Raw genomic sequence first — 20,662 nt, 5'->3', positions numbered from 1 at the left:
AGGCACAAACACACACGGGTACTAACAAAGCCAGTTGTTGGAGTGGTTTGCACCACTCAAAAAGCCATGACTGTAACATCAGTTCAGGCGATGAGGTAGCTTAAGCACCAGCTTACTTAAATCACATGGTATTTTTAAGTACAGGGGCATCTATTTAAGACAATGACCCTAATCTCTGAAGCTATTTGAGACTATGTTGATAAGAGTGTCAAATAGTTGTCCCATAAGCTTGCATGTCAAGTACTGTAGTGTAGTGTAGGTATACCATTTCAGATTCAGGCTGAAACGTAACATACTGTAATTATACATAGGCCTACTGTATATCGTCTTGTCTATGAGTTTCTGACACATCTGTCATGTGTAGTCATTTGTTTCTGACACATCTGTCATGTGTAGTCATTTGTTGCTCATTTTGTGTAACACCTGAACAATATGTCCATGCTCGAGGTGCATATAAGCCTATATGTTTATACTTCCATATTCTACACAGTTGTCTACTTCAGCATTTTACAGTGTGTAATTCAATGTATCATAACATAAAACAAACTGGGCCTGGGCTGTGGCTCAGCGGTCCAGGCACCTTGGCCGGTAGCCCGAGTCTAGCAGTGTGTCGCGGGCTCGACTCCCGATCCCAACGGACCTTACTGCATGTCACTCCCCCATCTCTCTTCCCCATTTCCTGTTAGCCTACTGTCTGTCCCTCTATAAAAAAAATCTAATAAAGGCGAAAGCTGCAAAATAAAACATTTAAAAAAAAAAGGCAATCATCAGCAGCATAATGACACATACACAATGTGTTTCAGCATGATATGTAATCTGAAAATGACAGACTGACACATTCAAAAAGATCTTTCATCAACCACTCAAGCCCTATTTTATACTCCCTTGTAGGAGGATGTGACGAAAATAGCAGATTTACAAAGTCACAAAACAGTGAGTTGTGAGCTTGTAGATTAGCTATTTTCACTATTTTGGCAAGAAAGTGCAGGTTAAATTTAACCACGTTGGATTGACTTTTAAATCGCAATTTATTTTGTATGCAGTTCATGTCATTCTCAGCAGAAGACAGAGATTCAAAATGGCATTTTCTTTCCTCGTGGTTAAGAAACGTTAACCATGTGTTCCACAGCTATTTATTTTCATTACATGTGGCAATGCGAAGACGAGTCTAACATTGTCACATTTTAATTAGGATGAATCACCTTATTCTGTCAACATTAATGAATGTAAGCTATAGAAATAACATGTTAATAATAATAAAGCTGTTGCCACATGTCTGGTGAAAACTTTATGAGAAGAGTTTAATTGGAGACATGTAATGATCTTATGTTGGGGTCACAGGTATATTTAGCACTTTTCTTGAGGTGTGATCTGTAAACCACACTTGAAGTTGTATGCTTACAGACATACCTTTTCAATTAAGCAAAAGTTGTAATCTTTCACAATAACCATTCCACATGAATATGTTTTTTTGTTTGGTTAACTTCTCTCTTAATCTGTTTTATGTAGTTTAATTCATACCGTTTGTGACGACGTGTTGTTCATTTCCAATATAAAGTTTGTTTTGGAGAGATACTTTTGTTTAGTTTCAAACAGAATTCTAGAAATCACACTTCATACAGACCATAGACAGACCACAGGTGTCCCCAAAAAGAAAATTAATGTCACGCAATATGACTTTAATTCACGCTTTGTTGTACAATGGTGTTAGATTAGATTAGCCGTCATTGTCCCAGAGGTATTCGGTTTCACTGCCTTTTCAACATCAAACTCAAAAGAACAAAACACAACACAAACATAAAGACTATATAGAATCTCCAGAGTACATCCACCTCCAACACACAAACAACATGTCAGCGAGGCAGTTTCCTACTAAAACAAACCTTTTCTCATCTCACTCTGAAAATAGCAGATCTACACGCCTACAAGCATGCCACCCAGTCGTACAATGAAGTATAAATCAAGCTATACACAGATATGAAAGCAAAACTTAAAAGATGTCACCTAAAGTAATAAAAAGTGAATATATAGACACCAGGGGAGCAATTGTACAGTACAGCTTGTTGTTGAAAAAGTTGAGACAAATTTGAGGTATTTAGATAACTTTGTTATGTATGTTTTGTAGGAATAAACATTTAAGCATAATTGATTCCAATGGGACACAATGAATTTTGGAACGTGAAAGTATTGGGAAAGACAGTGATTTCCCAGGAGACAGAGATCAGATCACAACAGTTTTTACTATTAAGCCTTGAAATAGGCTGTTTACTACCTTGGGGTTATTTTACTCTTGAGATCAAATTATATGATGTCAGAACTTCCTGCAAAGTATGCAGTTTATTAAGTGGAGAATTATATGAGATGGAGCTAGTCAGCCAGCCCTCTGTGGCAGTAGGCCTATATTAAAAAGCACTGGCCAGAGAGATGTCTAGAGAGATGACATCTGAGATGATCAAAAGTATGTAAAAGCACTCTTTAATAGGTTCCCCTTTGTAATATACCGGTATATTACCTTTAAAATCATACAGTACATTCAGACTCCTACAGACAAGACTGTTTTAGAAATACTGAATTGGTTGATTAATATCAGATCAAATATTTTATCCATTTGCAGATGGATTCGATGAAGTTCCAAGCAGATAAAACTGGCTTCCCAAAATAATTACAGCATGGACAGACACATTAGCCCCAGTCTCATTTTAGTTAGACTACTCTAATCCAGTCAAGAGATTACAGTCACTTCTTATACAATCCTATTTGCTCCACCCAGATCAGACTAAAATGAGAACATCACATAGTGTACTCCAGTACGTATCATTAACAATTAACACTGAAAATCCTTCTACTGAAAAGAAGGATTCAAAATATATATATTACTTTGTTTTTTATCCCACAATTTTCTAACCCGTTTTTTCACCCAGTTATCTAATGTAATCCTGGGCTCTACACTCCCTCTGCCAACCTGGGGAGAGCAACGGACTAACCTCATGCTTCCTTCAATGCATGAGGAGTCCAAGCCGCTTCTTTTCACCTGACAGGGGGGAGTTTCCCTGGTTGGACGTAGCGCATGGAAGGAACACGTTATTCCAACCAGCTCTTTTCCCCTCCACCAGGCGCCCCGGCTGGCCAGGGGCAGGGCAGTTTAGAGACCAGGATTACTGCATGTTTTTTTTGTGCGGGTATACCTACCCTAGGAGACACGGGGAGAACATGCAAACTCCACACAGAAAGGCCCTTTCACCAACCCCACCTCGGGTATGGGCACTGATGACGCGGAGGAGAGAACACGCCCCCAGCATCCCCAGCTGGAATCGAACCCAGGACCTTCTAGCTGTGAGGCGACAGCACTACCGACTGTGCCCCACCCGCACTCCCCCAAAAAATATATATTACTCAGAGATTAAAATAGGGTGCATTTTGCATCCCAAAACGCAGTTTATAGTTAAGGGACGCAATAAAATGACGACCTTAATATGACTCCTAACGTCGTTGAAGTGGGACTAAAATGTCCCGGGGACTCATCTAAAAGACCATCCCTGCATCCCGGGACTCATTACATTGAAAACCTATTTACATCACTGATTACTGACAAAACTCTTGATGGCCTGGCTTGTTAAATGAGGCTGCGAACAGACTGTGAAGACATAAGGATGCCGCCGTCTGCTTGGAGTGGGCATCATTTTTGCATGAGCATGTCCTCTCCAACCCTCATCCACTGCATTACGCTCCACCTACAGTGCTGTATGGTACATCAACGCCCACGCAACTACCTGCCTGCCAGAACAGAGCTTTATGTACAGTACATGCTGTGTCTATACTTAGCCCTCATATGGCCCAGTCTACGCTAATGCACCATAAGAGAGGAAGGATAATCCACATCCAGCTCTACTGTCCCTTGCCTCCACCGCACCACAAGTAGTTCTGCACACACAGAGAGAGCCTTAGAAACACAACGGCGGACACCCACAGGCTGCCGGTGGTCGGTGGAGCAGGACAAATGCATAGAGGCAGTGGAGGAAAAAGCACAACATTTGGTACCAGGTAGTAGAAGGACCCAGGAGTTGCAGTTTTGAGGCAAAAGTGCCATCAAGATAAACTGCAGAGAGGGCATTTCAGGTGAGTTGTTAACAAGATGTCTTGTTCATGTTCACAACGAGCAAATGTAATGAATGAAGCCTGCATACTGCTCTCTCCATACCTGAAAGTGACTTATTATGACATTACGCCGTCTTTAGGGTGTCATTGTGCCACACTGAATAAATCCTACTGCTGAAACAATTTGTCATGTCATGCCTTTATGAGTCACTTTTTTACTCTTTCAGGGTAAAATGAATACTTCCGATTTCACAGTGTATGTCATTCCTATTTTGAAAGGACATTTTTCATTAAAGCTTTAAAGCGTTTTACAACGAGGAAATGTCCCAATGGAAGCTTTATTATAATGTGAGCCTTTTTGAATAATAAATGATACAGCCTGAAAGTTTATTTTAACCACCGCCAATGTCATTATATAGGTGTTTAACAAACAAACAAAAAAGAACAAAACTAAGACAAAACAAACAACAGACAAAAAATGTCAAAAGCAAAATGTTCAACAATGTGTAAAAGAATAAAATCGGGCTTAAGTAATTAGAGTAACTGTGATGAAGGGCTACACAAATAAACCTGTCTTGAATACGATGCATCCTCCGTTCACAGCATGAAGCTCGGCAGGCTTCTTTCCACTGTGGACCGGCTGCCCACCATCAGTGAGATGCACGAGGGAGACCTCAACGACAGGGGAGCAGGATGTCTCACCCATACTATGGAGGACTATGTGGACTCCATCAAAGAACTCGCCAAGCCTTCTCTCTACCCTTTGCATGGCCCTCTCAAAGGTCACAGACAATGGATGACATATGCCTTACACAATTCCATCGGACAATGCCTCACATTTACACCCATGTCGCCGTATCATTCATCTTTGGCCTATGCTCCCTGGGCCCCAATTGGCTTATCGGATGTGTCCGTCGCTGTTGTAACCGACGATGAGTCACAATGTGAGACATCAAAGCGGTTTAACCACAGCCCCTTGGACTGGTTGTTTGCAAAGTCCCCGTTTGCAGGGATGAGTTGAGCAAGAGACTTCTGGAAGCCACAGTAGAGGCCGCAGCCACTGCTAAAATGCTGGACTGCATTTTATTCATAAACAAGTTTTGGTTACTGGATTTCCCCCAAATATTCCTATGATTTAAGCAGAATGTTGTGTCATTTGTTAAGCCATAGGAACTAATTCAACACAGCCACACATGCAGCCTTCAGAAGATTAGATGCATTCCACAGACTTTGGGCTTGTGACATCATTAAAAACTCTGAATAACAAAGAAGAGAGGATAATTAAAGACAAGGCTAATTGAACCAAACATAATATGTTTGGTCCAATACACAGACATATTATGTCTGTGTATTCAGCTAAAGTCAGTGAAAGTCAGGTACTTGTAAATATTTACCCATTATACACTGTAAATAAATGGTGTGCAACACTGAATAGAATAAACATGAGGGATCACTTTGCCTCAAGAGATACCTTTTTCTTCCGGCCTTGAGAGAATGTTAATTTTCCGTGTAAGCATCGCCATCCTTTTCTGTCACTACAGGCAGTGCCTCATGTTCTGTACTGGATACTTTTAGTTTTGTTTTCTCATTTGGTTTGGTCGTCACGAGGAAAGTGAATCCAGCTGGGCCTTGGCAGATGTAGCCTTTACAGTCAACTAACTGGGCCAGGTCCAGCTGACTACAGTATCTTCCAGATAATGGGGAGGGAGAGGGGGAGTACAGCAGTCCCTGGAAAGCTTCCAGTGAACAAACTCACAAGTCTGATATCTGTACAATTACAAGGAAGATTCCTTAAATATAGTGACTAATGGATTTCTTGTTGAAGCTTAAGGGAAGAGGGAGGGTATGCTGATAAGATACATGTACGCATGTAGTGGGTAGTAACTTAAGAGGGTCGTAACCGGATTGCTCGCCTTAAAACACACTCACCCTCATTTTTCTCCACGACCTCTCGCTGACCGCTTCTTGTATTTGTTTTACTGAGAATAAGGTTAGAAATAAGTTTAGACTTATTTAGGCATAGTTTTACTGCAGTTAAGTTTAGGAATAGGGTTAGGTTTTGGTACCGTTTTACTGAGGTTACGGTTAGGAATATAAGGTTAGATGTAACTGTTTAAGCATACTTTACTTATAGCCAGTTCCGCTGGTGAATGAAAATCAGACTTACTGATACACATCACTCTATATTCCATTTAACTTTGTTTTACACAAACTATTGCATTATCACTCACAGCAGATGCAATTAACGTAATACTCCTGCACCAGGAAAAGTGCTGTTGCCATCATTTGGTGTTTTTAATTGAAACCACAATAATGTGGAGTTGCAGATGTAATCTATTCTTGGAAGCCTCTAGGACAGAGTTTCTGTGAGGCTGTGCTTTGCAATAAGATACATTCTACTCTACTGCAGCGTGTCGGATAAGTGAGAGAAAATGGATTCTCTGCCGGGTTAATTCACAAATCTACACAATGTTCTAATGCTCAATTTATTCTGACGTATGTCGGTGTGAAAATAGCAGATCTACAAGCTCACAATACATAGCGTACAAAAAAGTCTTGATGTGAATCTGTGGTCTGAAGTAGGTTTAGACAAGCTTGTGTTTTGTGATAATATCACCTTTAAATAAACTACAGCTGGATAGAACAGTAAAACACTAAGATCATTGTATCACAAGACAATGTGATAACTCAGCCTTGGGCAAATCTTATAAAAACCCACTGTATGAAATCACTACTAATTAAATCAGCAATAAAAATCAAAGTGAAACGAAATAAAACGGGCAGATTCTTGTCATGACGTGTAGCAGGACATGACACCACAGAGCTGTCTGATGAGTCAGTCTATATCATAAGGAAGGAATCTAGTTTTGGGCATGTTGTACATTCATGTAATATTCATCATGTAATAGAATAATCAACAGTCATTTGTAACATATGTGTTTGCTTTTCAGTTGTTAACTCTCTTCCAAATAAAACGGGTCTAAACTGGGAAAGGGTGCTCCTCTGACCGCAGATCTTTGCCAGACTGCGTGGTCTACCCAGTGCTGCTATGTCACAACATTGTGGCGCCCCCTAGGGGCAGAAGAGCCCTTTTGGAGATGTGCTAGCCTTCCAACTATTTTTGTGAGTTTTGGACAAAGTGAGTAGGCGTAGTAGTATAAAGCGATTAGAAGAAATGCTAAATGCTAAAATGCTAAATGGTGGACAATCTAGTCAGGTGGAAATGACACAGACGGCGGACGGCACGACAGTGATGGGCCTGATCGACGACAATCAGACAGTCTACAGAGCTGAGGTTGGCGCACTAACACAGTGGTGCCAGGAGAACAGCCTGGCTCTTAACGTCAATACAACCAAGGAGCTGATCGTGGATTTAAGGAGGCCAGAGAGAGAGCACGCACCTATTTTCATCATCTGTGTTGCAGTGGAGCAGGTCTGCCACTTCAAGTTCCTCGGCATACACATCATGAGGGACCTGCAGTGGGCCGGCACACACACCACAAAAGTGGTGAAAAAGGCCCAACGACGACTCTATACTGTCTCCGGCGCCTGAATTTGTTCAGAGTGAGCCCCCGCATCCTCAGAGCATTCTACAAGAGTACCGTCGAGGATGTTCTATTCTGACAAGCGGCACCACTGCCTGGTTCGGGAACTGAACCGCCGCGGAACGAAAAGCACTGCAGAGAGTGGTGCGAACAGCGCAGCGCATTGTGGAAGGGGAGCTTCCCCCTCCAGGAAATACACGAGAGTCGTTGTGTGGTTAAGGCTGAAAACATCATCTGGGACATCCATCACCTCAGCCATAGCCTGTTAAATCCCCTGCGCACCCACGGCCGGGCAAAACGTTTCCGGAGCATCAAGAGCAGCGCCTCCAGACTCTTGAACCGTTTCTATTTGTCAGCAATTAGACTGCTGAACAGTCTGGTACTTAGTCTGGTCACACTGCACAGACAGAATTAACTGAATTTGTCTGTTGTTTTAATAGAGACTCAGACTCCTACGTATATTACATTCATGACCTTTTTATAAATTTCTATTATGCACTCACTTGTATCATGTAGATTTAATAGTCATATGTACTACGCACTTTATGCTTTCTCTATCATTTAACTGCAATGATGAGCCTGCACAACCAAGAATTTCATCCACGTTACTTGAAATGTGATGTGACAATAAAGATTGATTCTGATTCTGTGTGTGATGCTGTGATGTTAATGGTGCATTTATAACACACTTTTCAAAGTACTGTAGATAACATTCAACCAAAGACAGGGCAGGGCACTGAATCCATGGAGCAGTGAAAATTGTAATCCCGACCTGAACATTTATTTTCTGTTTACTAAAGAGCTGGATGGAACAACAAACAACAAAAAACTTAAAATGAGTGTACTGTCTCCCGTTCAATTTTCATAATAGTATGGAGAGAGGCACAATGCTTGAAATAGCAAATGTAGGCCTGGATAGTTGGCATAGTGGTCCGGCTATAATGTAGCCACAGATTCAAGTCCCAATTCAGACGGTATTTGCTGCTTGTCACTCCCCATCTCTCTCCCCAGTTCCTGTCAGCCTACAGTCGTATCAATAATAAAGGTATAAAAGCCCAAAAATAAATCTTAAAAAAAGCATTGCAATATAGTCTGGCAATATTTCTGCCTTTGGACAAAATAATGCTAGACAGTAGACTATAGCAGTACTGAACTGCTCTCTAGTGTGAGTACTGCAACTCCCTACAATGCACTGTGAATGCACTTATGAAATTATCTGAGAACAGGTGCACTGAATCCAAATGTACCAACTAACTACATATTGATCTAATCCTGTTCCGAAGCTGTGAAGAATCCATCATGCTGCACATTATGGGTGTTCATATAAATGTCCTATTCCCATTAATGTCACAAACCTTCTATGAATATGCTGCGTGCAGCGTGAGCCAACCTTTTACTGTAAGAGTGCGTGCGTCAAACCGGAAATGCCATAGACATGTTGAGACTTAATCTTTGTACTACGTCATTACTCACACTGAAAAAACTCAAAGCAGGTCCCTCATGCTATGCACTTACGGTACCCATGGTAATGACTGACCACCCTGTCATCATGTGGTTGGTGGTAACAATAAACCCTCTAATACAGGGGTTCTCAACCTGTGGGTCGCGACCCCTCGGGGGGTCGCCAATTATAATCTTTTTGGGGGGAGGATTTGCAACTGAATGGCTGGAAAATGGAAATTAAGAGTTTACATAGTACACACATAGTACATGCATAAACTTTCCTTAATGATTATATCTGGTTTCAGTATTCATTTATGATGTATTATTAAGGTTATTTTTGCAGTCAGTTTGTATTGGGGGTGGGGAGGGAGGGCGGGGCAGGGGTTGCGAGACATTGCCAAAGTATTTCCGGGGGTCCCCAGCCAAAAACATTCAGAACCCCTGCTCTAATACTACTTAGTAACTCGGACCTGAGCTGCAACTGTACTTGGTGCACTCTTTTTTCACCCTTACACCAAATCTCTTCAACAAATAACAGATCTACAAGCTCACAACGGGTGGCGTTGTGAGTCTTGCGACGCATTGTGAGCTTGTAGATCAGCTATTTTTGACGAACGTTTCCTCCAGAATAGGGATACTGGGGTTTCAAGTAGTCAACTAGTTTGGTAGAATGGTGCATTTCATTATATTTATAAAATAGAAGGGATAGAAATGCTTTATGAAAAGCAATATTTTTGCATCTTTCTCAATTTGATTTGACCAATTAATCTCCGTAAAAGATAATACTGACAGGAATTTTCCATTATTAAGCATGCAATGTAACATTACATTACTACAGCCTAATCATAGTTCCATTAGCAAAATGTTATTCCTATCAAGCAAATAAATTAATTGTGCTTCCATTAGAAATGATTCAATTATGAATACATTGCAGTTTAGAATGATAAATCAAAGTTCTCCCCAAACCATTCACTACAGCGACCCTTATTCAAATGATGTAGGCTACCTAAGCTTTATTTCATTGCAGCAAAAACACAGACAATTGATCTTTTAGGTCTTATTATGAATCATATATCCTTCCTGTAAACGCAGTGACTTGTTGTTACATTGTATTTTCTATAAAAAAATACTATACTTGCCTTGAATTCTGACAGATATCTTATGTTAGATAATAGGACAAGCTTAAGACAGACCTATAGTATACAGTTGGAGGCCATCGATATTGTCCTTTTCTTTTTGCTGAGGTTTGCGTGATCTGCGCAAAAGGACAGTTAACCCATTTTGGGCGGGAACCCCTTTTGGTGTTTTAAACATTATGTTATAATTTAGCTATTGAAAAATAGCAGATCTACAAGCTCATAGCGCGCCACCGAGTGGCGCGCTACGAGCTTGTAGATCTGCTATTTTTTTTTAAATCGTGAAAATATGTATTTCAGAAAACTGGAGGATTTAGAAGGATTTTTTTTAAAATTTTGAGGTCAGGCCTAAATGGGTCAAATGATAAGGGACAATATCGGTGGCACCCAACTGTACATCGACCATGCATGAATGATTTCAAGTTGATTCACCTAATGCTTTTCCTCGAAATGCACTTAGTTTACCTCTGACACTTTCCCTTTCCTTTCTCCGCCCCCTCTGGCAGACCAGACCATGCACATTCCTTAGAGCGTGAGTGGAAAGTTCAGTGGAAAGTTATTGCTGACAACTCGTGCTTGTCGGGAAAAGCCATGGAATTTGGGAAAACCCACGCTGTTGTGTATAAAAAAGAATGAAGATCCCTTCAGACTTCACTTCACATTTCCAGTGGATCTTAAAGGACTTCTTCTCTCTTCAGGAATCTGTTGATTTCTATCACAACAATGGCCTTCGCAACAAAAGTTACTGCTCTCCTCATGGTCTTCCTTGCGGTTTTCATGAAGTTCAATGAAGGTAAGCTTTATGTTTTTATATACCTTTCTTTTAATCTTTATTTTATTGTAGCTACACTTATAATATTAAATGATTATGATGATCTTCTATTCTTTTAAGTGACCATTAGCAGTCTGCTAATCATGCATGCTCTTGACAATATATATATATTTTTTTACAAAGCAAAGAGTAATTACAACATAACACTGAGAGGTGATCTCAGTCAAAATATGTCAACATCTTTCTTACAACAGGAGAAAAGTGAGGAAAACGTGCTTCTAATAAAATAAGAAAAACAAAAAAAGAAAAGACCTGAGGATGGAGAAAAATGTAAAATGCAATGCCGTAGATCGGCTATACTTGCAGGAAAAAATATTTGGTGTAGAGGGAATAAAAGGGAGGGGTCCACATACAGAGCTCTGGGGAATGGCCAATGAAGTATAGCAGGGTTTAGGTGCTTAATGCACTTATAATGCTGCCTCCATATTATATGACAGCTGTACAAGAACCATCCACTACAGAATGCTTGAATGACAAACAACAGCCCCTTCGTACCATAATGTGGTTATGCTTTAGCACTGATAATTATTTTCCCACCTGTCTCTCTACAGCACAGTTTATTCCTGGAGCCAGATGCCTATGCCCCAAAACAATCAAGTTCATTCCAGATGCCATTACAGATTTCCAAGTAATTGAGAAGGGACGAAACTGTGATAAAACTGAACTCATGTAAGTCTCTCACACACACACACACACACACACACACACACACACACACACACACACACACACACACACACACACACACACACACACACACACACGACTAGTTCACTGTGAAATTCGCAGTGATAATTTACCCACTCAGAGAGGTTCCATTTTTACACAGAGTGAAATTAACAGCGAGGATTTATTCGTGTATTACCTTTCACCTTTCACTGCTGGCGTTATAATTAATCAGTGTCTTTGTGGGATTTAAAGCAGTGCCTTTTGTGTTTTGCGATTTGCAGTGTTACATTAAAGAGGCCAGAGGGGAGCAAGGAAGAAAAAGTATGTCTGAATACTGATGGGAAGCTCGCTAAGGCTTTTCTCCAATGCTGGAACAAGTAAGGAAAAGTTACACTCCTCACCACATATAGGCTATGTACTGCAGCCTCCCATCTCCTCACGGTAAAATGTTCATTTAACTCTGAACATGTACAAATGTAACCAAATGGACCCTTGCGGGTCCATTTGGTTACATTTGTACATGCTCAGAGTCACAAATGCAACACTAACAATTTGACTATGTATCAGGGTTGGAGTAATGTCAGTCTGACTAATGCTGGATTTAAAAGTTTTTGTCTTTTCTTAATTAAAAGGGTAAATTAAATGGTTTATATCCTATTATGAATTGACTATTATGGACAACATGCTATATTGTTAACGAATGAACGCAGCTTTTCACTTGATTAAACGACCGAATGATTACAATGCATCGATCCCATTTATAAATCTGCATGCCGTTTGCACCATGCATGTTCAAGTGAGTTATTGTGCAACACTGTCCAGGTGTTTCACATTAGTGCTTCCAGCCTAATCTCGATCCCCCCTCTCTCCTTTTCTCCGATCCAAAAGCATAAAGAGAGACGAGAGTCAGAAGATGACTTGTCTAAACAGAAGAAAGAAGCCATTGTAAAGACAAGACGAACAACAGAGGCCTGACTGAGAAAATAAACTGCACTGGAGTCTCCCAGATGTCATCACGATACAATGCAGGAGCTGGTCACTGCATTCCTCCCCCGCAGACGACTGCGAAATAACAGCAGAGGTTTCAGGGTTATGAGGGGACACGCACAGACAGCTGCAGTTTAATTGTGATTTTGTGATTACAGTATTATGACCAATGAATGTATTATACTGTACTGTGTACATGCCTATTTTATTTGGAATCTAGTATAATGTAATTTAACCACTTAAACCCTAGTATGCTCTGTTGACCGGAGACCCCTAGGGGTTTATACTGTACTAGGCCCCCTCCTTTTTTACATCTACAGTAGGCCCTACATCGGAAATCTATCTACTGCAGTAGAACTGCTATTTTCACCGAATGTTGGCCGCCCGAATATAGGAATGCTATCAAGTGGTTAGGTTGATTTATTTATTTATTATCTATGTTATTATCTATTTTTTATTGGATTTGTACTGTGTGGTTGAACAAATAAACTACAATTTTGATAGAATCCTGAACCTTCTGGTTGTTACTGTTAACAGCGGCGTAGAATACACTTTGTGAAAAATAAGACCATGGTTTCGGGGGGTTCTGTGTGTGAACCATCTGTTTTCAACTCCTACTTTCAGTGGGAGGATTTGCTGCTAATGCAATCCATTGCCCGCTACCAGCATTTCCGGTGTTGAACAATGGCCGGCAATTCCCCATACTGCATAACAAATATAGTTTGTTTGCATCTAAAGACACACACCATGCATGCATGGCACTGTGGTGACACTGTTATGGGGGACCGGGGTATGATGCTTTCCCTAACAAGACATGTTTATTTTTCATACGGTAATAATTGACTGTTGCCCGTGAGAAAATGTACAACAGCTGTTTTCCAACAGCTGCAAGCCTGATGATAGAAAAAGGCTAGAAGCCTGAAACATTTTGAGATTCAATTGGATGAGGTGGAAGGTTAAGGCCATAACTCACTGCCACCGGCTGCATGACGTTACTGTACTCTACTGGTTCATTTAAGGATCGGTGGGCTTATGTGAATAGTTGGACTAATACTCTGTGGAACTCTTCCAGTCAATTTGCACCATCTGCCGGAGGTAAAAAGATAAAGATTTTATCATGAAAAAAGCAGCAACAGCGAACAATACATTGGTTGACAGGTGATTTAAAACATTATTCAAGGAGCAAAGTTTACAGCAAGGAGTCAAGAGCAGGTGAATAGGTTCATTGAACAGATCAACTAGATGAATGACCCCCGACTGTTTGTTAGCATCTCACATGAAGCCAGCACATTTTGGTCCTTTCTATCCGTCGATAAAAACAAATGTGTTGGCCAAACATTAATGCTGAGCAGGTTATTGATTGGCTGAGGCCCGGCTTTGTCTCGCAGCCACGCTGAGTTCCTCGGGAGTTGATCGGCTTAGCCAACATGACTTGATTTTTGACCATTGCTTTGTTGGAGAGATAGACTTTGCTAAAGAATATCAGAGCAAGCCCAACGGACTCTGGGGAAATCAGAGCCGACTTGGTCTGGGCTAGAGCATAAGAGTGTGGGAGAAAATAGATCCTCGATAAACTCACTCCCAGGGTCCTGAGGCTGTGCTCACTGTGTCTGGTCAAAATGTGTGCACACGAGAGTGAATGCACTGACTCGTGCAAGGACACAGGCGGACACACAAGAGAGTGCATGCACTGAGGTATAAGCACGCATGTGAACTTTGTGAGTATACAATCACGTGTGCAAGACAAAATGCAGCACAGATGTATACAGAGAAGAACTAGTCGCCTCAGTCATGTGTATGAAAGGCAACGCCTTCTCTGCACTGGCTGACAGATTAAAAGGGTTTGTGCACGCAAAGAAAAGTAGAATTTCTGCTATCTAGGCCATATACAACAACTGGCGGCCTGGGGGCCACATGCGGCCCCAACAATCACTTAATGCGGCCTGCAGATTAATATCAGAAAGAATACCGATATATTATTGATTTCAGCGGTTACAATTCCAATTATGCAAACATGACCCACTTTAATTACTACTAGTATTAAAATAATAAAATATTATTGTCTTTTTTTTTGTATTTAGTTCATAAAGTTAACATACCTATAAGTAAATGCATTTTAATTCAAATAAAAAGGTTACTTTTCAGGATTCCAATTAAAAAATATCAAAAAATAATTCAGGATTTGAATTCAAATATAGCTGCAGTGATCTACAAGCTCAAAACGTGTCGCAGTGCGACGCCTGTAGATCGTCTAGTTTTGCTATGACAGAAATATGCAATAGTGTTCCTCTCCATTGTCAAAGTTGCCCACCCCTGATCTAGACGATGCTGGGAGACATCACTGAGCCAAACTGCTCCTACTGTAAATACACAGAACATGTTATATACAAACAGTTCTTGAGAGGTTCTGCAGTGGACAACTGAACCGAATAAACAGTTTGTCCCATTGCTGAACACGTCTGGTTCAATTACTTTCATTCAGTTTGGTACCTTGCATCTTCCGCCGCAATCGGTGTATGAATGTGTGTGTGAATGGGTGAATGTAATGCACAATCTATGTAAAGCGCCTTGGATAAAGGCGCTATATAAATGCACCATTTACCATTTACCATTTATTCACATTTGCTCTCTCAGTAAGTTAAAAAAGCTAAAGTAAAAAAAGTAAAAAAACAGTCTGGTGGGCTATGCCCCTCTGCACCAATTCTATTCATTCTAAGTACCGGTATATAGACATGAGGTGCATAGCAAGTGTTACCGATATTCATATTCTTCATAATAGCAACATTCTTGATTTATTTTTTATTTTTTGTCTTCATTGATAGACGACAGCAGGCCGACAGGAAACAGGGACAGAGACGGGGGAGGAGGGGGGGGAAGACACGCAGCAGAGGTCGTCGGGATCGGGACCCAAACACACTGTCAGGCTGGATTACCAGTCCAACATTGTTTTATGAAGAGGCACTGTCATTATGATTCTAGGTGCTCCCTAGGAGTCCCTGTGTACCGATGCCTCACCAACAAAACAAAAACTCCATCCGTAAATCATTACTAAAAACATCTGATTGTAGTGGCGGGGCCTTTCATGTTCTAACCATTTCTACTAATAATTTGTCAGGCACTTTGTAAAGGCTGAGACTAGCACGTTTAATTTTTAAACATTCTGCAGCAAGCACCATGCAGTCCTGAGAGGAATCCTGCATTTTATTTCCATATTATGTGTTGTTCCCCATTGCTTTGAAGTTTATATATAGCATTGCAGGGGGGGGGGGGGGGGGGGGGGGGAAGCAACTGGTATCATCTTCCCCTGCGCGCTCTTGTACGCTGGAACAGATAAAATCAAAGTTGTGTGAGAGCTGCCAGCGCAGGCCAGCAAACCCACGCTGTGTGTCAGATGTTCAGAGAAAACTAAAAGAATGGTACCTCCTTATATTTAATTTATGCATGATGGAACACACCCAGTCGCTTGTTGATGGAACTGTCAGACAAGGTAAAAAAAAAATAAGTGTAAATTGGCCAAACATGTTTTGTGTTATGAAATATTCATAGCGCACAGTTCCACCGAGCCTTTCAAATTTCCTTTGGTTTCTTTTGACTTTTTATATTTAATTGTGGAGGGTTGAACCCTGAATGGTACCGAGATGACAAACGTTTAAACATGTTGCTTCAGTGGACATGGAGTTACGCTTATTCTCTGTCATACGATGGCATCGCTATCTGAAAATATATAACAGCGTCATACGATGAAATAAATCAGGCTTCAAAAGCTAAAGGTCCGCAGTGCAACATGGGAGGGCAAACTGAAGGAAAGCTCTGCCAAACTGAAAAAGAGAAGCAATGTGTGTCTGTGTCTGTTTGATTCTGACTTTCTTTTGTCTTGGACTTTTTGATTGTGTGTGTGTGTGTGTGTGTGTGTGTGTGTGTGTGTGTGTGTGTGTGTGTGTGTGTGTGTGTGTGTGTGTGTGTGTGTGTGTGTGTGTGTGTGTGTGTGTGTGTGTGTGTGTGAGTGAGACAATGTTTGGGTTATGTGTGGGCCGGTTTGCCAGTGTTTACGTTTACCGCGCCAAAGGCGCCAGCCATCTAGAACAAGGGTTGTCTGTATCTCTGTATGAAGTAACCTATGAACTGTAAGTAATTGATTTTGGAGCCAAGGAAGCACAAATTAACAGTCAGTGCTCGGCTACAATCGGTAATGTTAAGAACCACAAACCAAGCCAGAAGTAGTCATGGACTCACTCCTGAATTTCAACAGCCTCATTAGCAATTACAAAGTCAGCCTACTATCTCCTTAAGAATACAAGTATATCAAGGATGAAATGACTCTATGGAATGACTTTGGGAAAAAAAACTTTCAGAAGTTTCCCTAAAAATCGATCAGATGACTGCAGCTGATTCAGTGCGCAACTACTCTGGGCTGCTTGAGTCCTTACTAATACGGTCTATAAGGTGACTGCATATCACTCCAGTTCTCAGATCTTTACACTGATGTCCTCTCTGTCAAATAATTGATTTCACAATACCGTGTCTAGTATTCGTATCACTGAATGTTTAGTATATATCTTCATCATGAACCATCCAGACCTCTTATGTCAGCTGGGAAGTCCCTAGAACTGAAAGCTGCTCTGTAATGTTTTGGTTGTGGTTGTTGTTATGGTTTTCACTTATTTATAGTTTTTATCTCTTTATTAATTAATTGTATACATGTTCTTTTATCAAGCGTTTCGTTTGTCTTAATGCTCTTAATGTTTTTTTTAAATGTGCTCTACAAATACATGTGCCATGCCTATTATCCCTGTATTTCTGTCCCCATGAAGCCAGACCAATCTCAGGGTAGCCTCGGAAACCCAGACGTTTTTATGCTCGTGCTACATGCATACAGCAAAAGGCATCTTGCAATGCCAGTTTGCCCACCAACATTAAAAGCTCACGTTAGCTTGACATTGGGTGTGTAATCATTGTTCAAGATTTGTGTATGCATATCATCCCCAAAGTATGAAGGAAAGCAATTCTCAGTAGGACTGATTCAATGTTTTCAATGGGCATTTTAAGATGGGGCGGCAGTGGCTCAGGAGGTAGATCGGCCACTTGTTTGATCCTGGCCTCCCCCTGAGTTGGTGTCGAAGTGTCCTTGAGCAAGACACTGAACTGCTCCCGATGAGCAGGTTGGCACCTTGCTTGGTTTCCTCTGCCATCGGTGTGTGAATGGGTGAGAATGTATTGCACCCTGGGCTGGCTGTAAAGCACTTTGGACAAAGGCACTATAAAAATGCACCATTACCCATTTATGTAGGAGGATTCAAGCCAGTTAGCCAAATAACTGATAATTAATTTGGGTATAAGCCTTTTAAATTACACAGGGAAGCTACGGTATGCCATTATTAGACGCTTGTATCTTGCTTGTGTTTCCGTGTGACACTGCCTAATGCTTGAGGGTTTCACCGACCCTCTCATCTCCTAGCTTGTCAATCAGGGTCAACTCCAGTCCCATAAATAAAGGATGGCAGTCACACAGTCTGCTCTTGTCACTCATGCTGCTGACTGGGCCCTTCCAGCTCTAGCTGCAGGGATGCATAGGCGGCCTCACATATGCACTGCTTGTCATTTTAAGTGCTGTGGGGTGTAACTGCATAGGGAGTGTAAAGACACAGCGACGGTCCGTGAGCTGATTCCGTGGACTTAATAAATACTGTGTGTAAACATAGAGACAGAGGCTCGTGACTAGAACGTCAATCCGCGCGCGCGCACCAGATCCCGAGGCGAACGCCGCCATGGGCCATGGGCCGCGGGAAAAAACAATGACATACCGCACCAAAAGGATTTGTGGATGTCACGGATGGCTAAAGTTATCCACTGTGAATCACGGCGTTATTATGGTTCATGCTCCACTGGGTATTCATGAGAACAAACTGGAATTATTGCTTTAATCACGGCGGTATTAGCCACAGCATACACAGCACATATATGCAAATAATATTTCAATCAAGTAAATTGGATTTTTTTTCTCTCCACTTGATGTACTGCTGGCTACCTCCGGAGCTGAGGATGCACGTACACTAGTGTAGTATACAGCCTGTTTGTGCAAGGGTGGGACTGATGGGGGGCGCGGGGGGGCGGGGGGGGGGGGGGGGGGTATGAATAAGAAGGAAAGTAGAAATCCACAGCGTGTCTGGGGATTGTTTCTGGTCACTGGTTCAGGTCCCCTGCTACTGACGCCCTCTGTCAACGCTGTTGAGATGCAGTGTGAGATGCAGCTTACATACTGAGACAGAAGAAGAGAATGCATACAAACACACACACACACACACACACACACACACACACACACACACACACACACACACACACACACACACACACACACACACACACACACACACACACACACACACACACACAGCTCTGTTTTTCTCTAAAGCATGTGCATTGCTCAGTGCTCACCCTCTGACTGAGCACACATGTTCAATTCAATGCAAATGCAAAAATATATCATTTTGCTCACTCGCACGTGCAGCCTTTTCTTTTTTAGTATATATTTTTTGTTTTCTCCGCTTCTCTGTTTCCCCTTTATCTTGATTGCTGTTGAATTTGCATGTGCTACTGCTTACTGAACAGGATTACTAGGCAGAGGGCGGAGTGTGATCTCACAATGCAGTATGTGTTCACACTTCTGTTCTCCAATCCCGCTGAAAATGCTCCGACGGTGCCGTTTTAAACAGCAGGCAGCTGAAAATGCATCCTGGATCACAATCAGGGACAGCTCTGATTTCCAAAAGAGCAGGAACAAGTTCTTAAAAAAAGAAAAGAAAAGAAAAAAAAAAGTTCTGATAAATATTCATAAGGCGAAGCACTGGTTGATTTCCACCAATCTCAATCAATCATAACCTCTTCTTGCTGCAGACGTGGAAGCAGGGATCATGCTCATACTGACTAGAGAGTAGTGATGCACTGAATATTCGGCCGCAGAAAATATTCGTCAGAAAATGGCTAAAAATGCATTTTCGGCCTATTCGGTTTCCTGCCCGAATAGGCAGAAAATATATCACCGAATAGTGTATGCAATTAATGCATTCAAAAGAGCTGAATAAATGTTTTAGGACCCATAATAGTGATTATTATTTAAGTTACGTTTTGCCATAAGCATTTCTTTTGTTTTGCCATAAATCAGGTAGCTTTAAGGTAAGGCCATGACAACAATGGTAGGAAAATAGATATATAATATCCATCATATTCGGATATTTGGTATTCGGCCAACTCTTTCCTATATTCGGTATTCGGTTTCGGCCAAGAATTTCCCTTTCGGTGCATCCCTACTAGAGAGATGATACAAATCCAAGAAATTGTGTTGTTGTGTGTGGTGGACAGACAGTAACAATTAATGAATGAGTAGCCGGCTACTAGTAAATTTTTTGAGTATCTGTACTTACATGTATTTGTATTTTGGATACTTTTGGTACTTTCGACTCCACTATACATTTCCAGGAAGGGCAAAAGTACGTTATGAATATTAACCATCGTAGGCCCTATTTAAAATATAGCCTAGTGAAAATAGCCCATCTACAAGTTCACAATGCGTCGCAATGCAACACGTTGTGACCAGTGTTCATGTTGACATCAAGTTTTGTTGTAGTCAGTCTTTTGAATAAAGTTTTATATTTTAGTCATCTGAAATGTTTTACTTTTAGTCGACGTTTAGTTGACTGAAAGTCACAAGATTTTAGTCGACTAAAATGTATTGTAGCAGGCCGTAATGGTGTTGTAATGCTTGATTTGTAGACCGGCTACCGAAAATAGCTTTTTCTGAGTGTGACCCAGCCATAAGATGAATCCTCCACCACTCCCTCCCTAACATTTCAGTCTAGTTTTTATAGGTTGAAAAATTGTCAATATATTTAGTCATAGTTTTATCACCATATGTTTAGTTTGTCAGTGAAAAAAGGTAGTATGTAGCTTAAGTTGAC

General features: G+C 41.1%; 2 protein-coding genes across 8 annotated transcripts in view; one reads left to right on the top strand and one right to left on the bottom strand.

Annotated features, from left to right (window-relative positions):
* The window catches only part of caly (calcyon neuron-specific vesicular protein), a 144,041-nt gene that overhangs the window by 23,495 nt on the left and 99,884 nt on the right, over positions 1-20,662 (bottom strand). The gene's annotated exons all lie outside the window — the stretch shown is intronic.
* Positions 10,826-13,199, top strand: LOC306922022 (C-X-C motif chemokine 11-like). Its single transcript, XM_079499379.1, has 4 exons — positions 10,826-11,012; positions 11,603-11,720; positions 12,002-12,097; positions 12,609-13,199. Exons 1-4 carry the CDS (start codon positions 10,943-10,945, stop codon positions 12,667-12,669), a joined length of 345 nt encoding a protein of 114 aa, XP_079355505.1. The 5' UTR covers positions 10,826-10,942; the 3' UTR covers positions 12,670-13,199.

This window comes from Electrona antarctica (genome assembly GCF_951216825.1).
Source record: "Electrona antarctica genome assembly, chromosome: 4".
Classification (NCBI taxonomy): Eukaryota; Metazoa; Chordata; class Actinopteri; order Myctophiformes; family Myctophidae; genus Electrona; species Electrona antarctica.
Note: the sequence above shows the minus strand (reverse complement) of the source record. Positions and strands in the feature narration are given on the sequence as shown.

Bases quoted from the DNA above. Each gene is read 5' to 3' on its own strand.
- LOC306922022 (XM_079499379.1), top strand. From the start codon at position 10,943: ATGGCCTTCGCAACAAAAGTTACTGCTCTCCTCATGGTCTTCCTTGCG. The intron at 11,013-11,602 runs GTAAGCTTTATG...GTCTCTCTACAG, and splicing joins TTTCATGAAGTTCAATGAAG to CACAGTTTATTCCTGGAGCC. The intron at 11,721-12,001 runs GTAAGTCTCTCA...TGCGATTTGCAG, and splicing joins TGTGATAAAACTGAACTCAT to TGTTACATTAAAGAGGCCAG.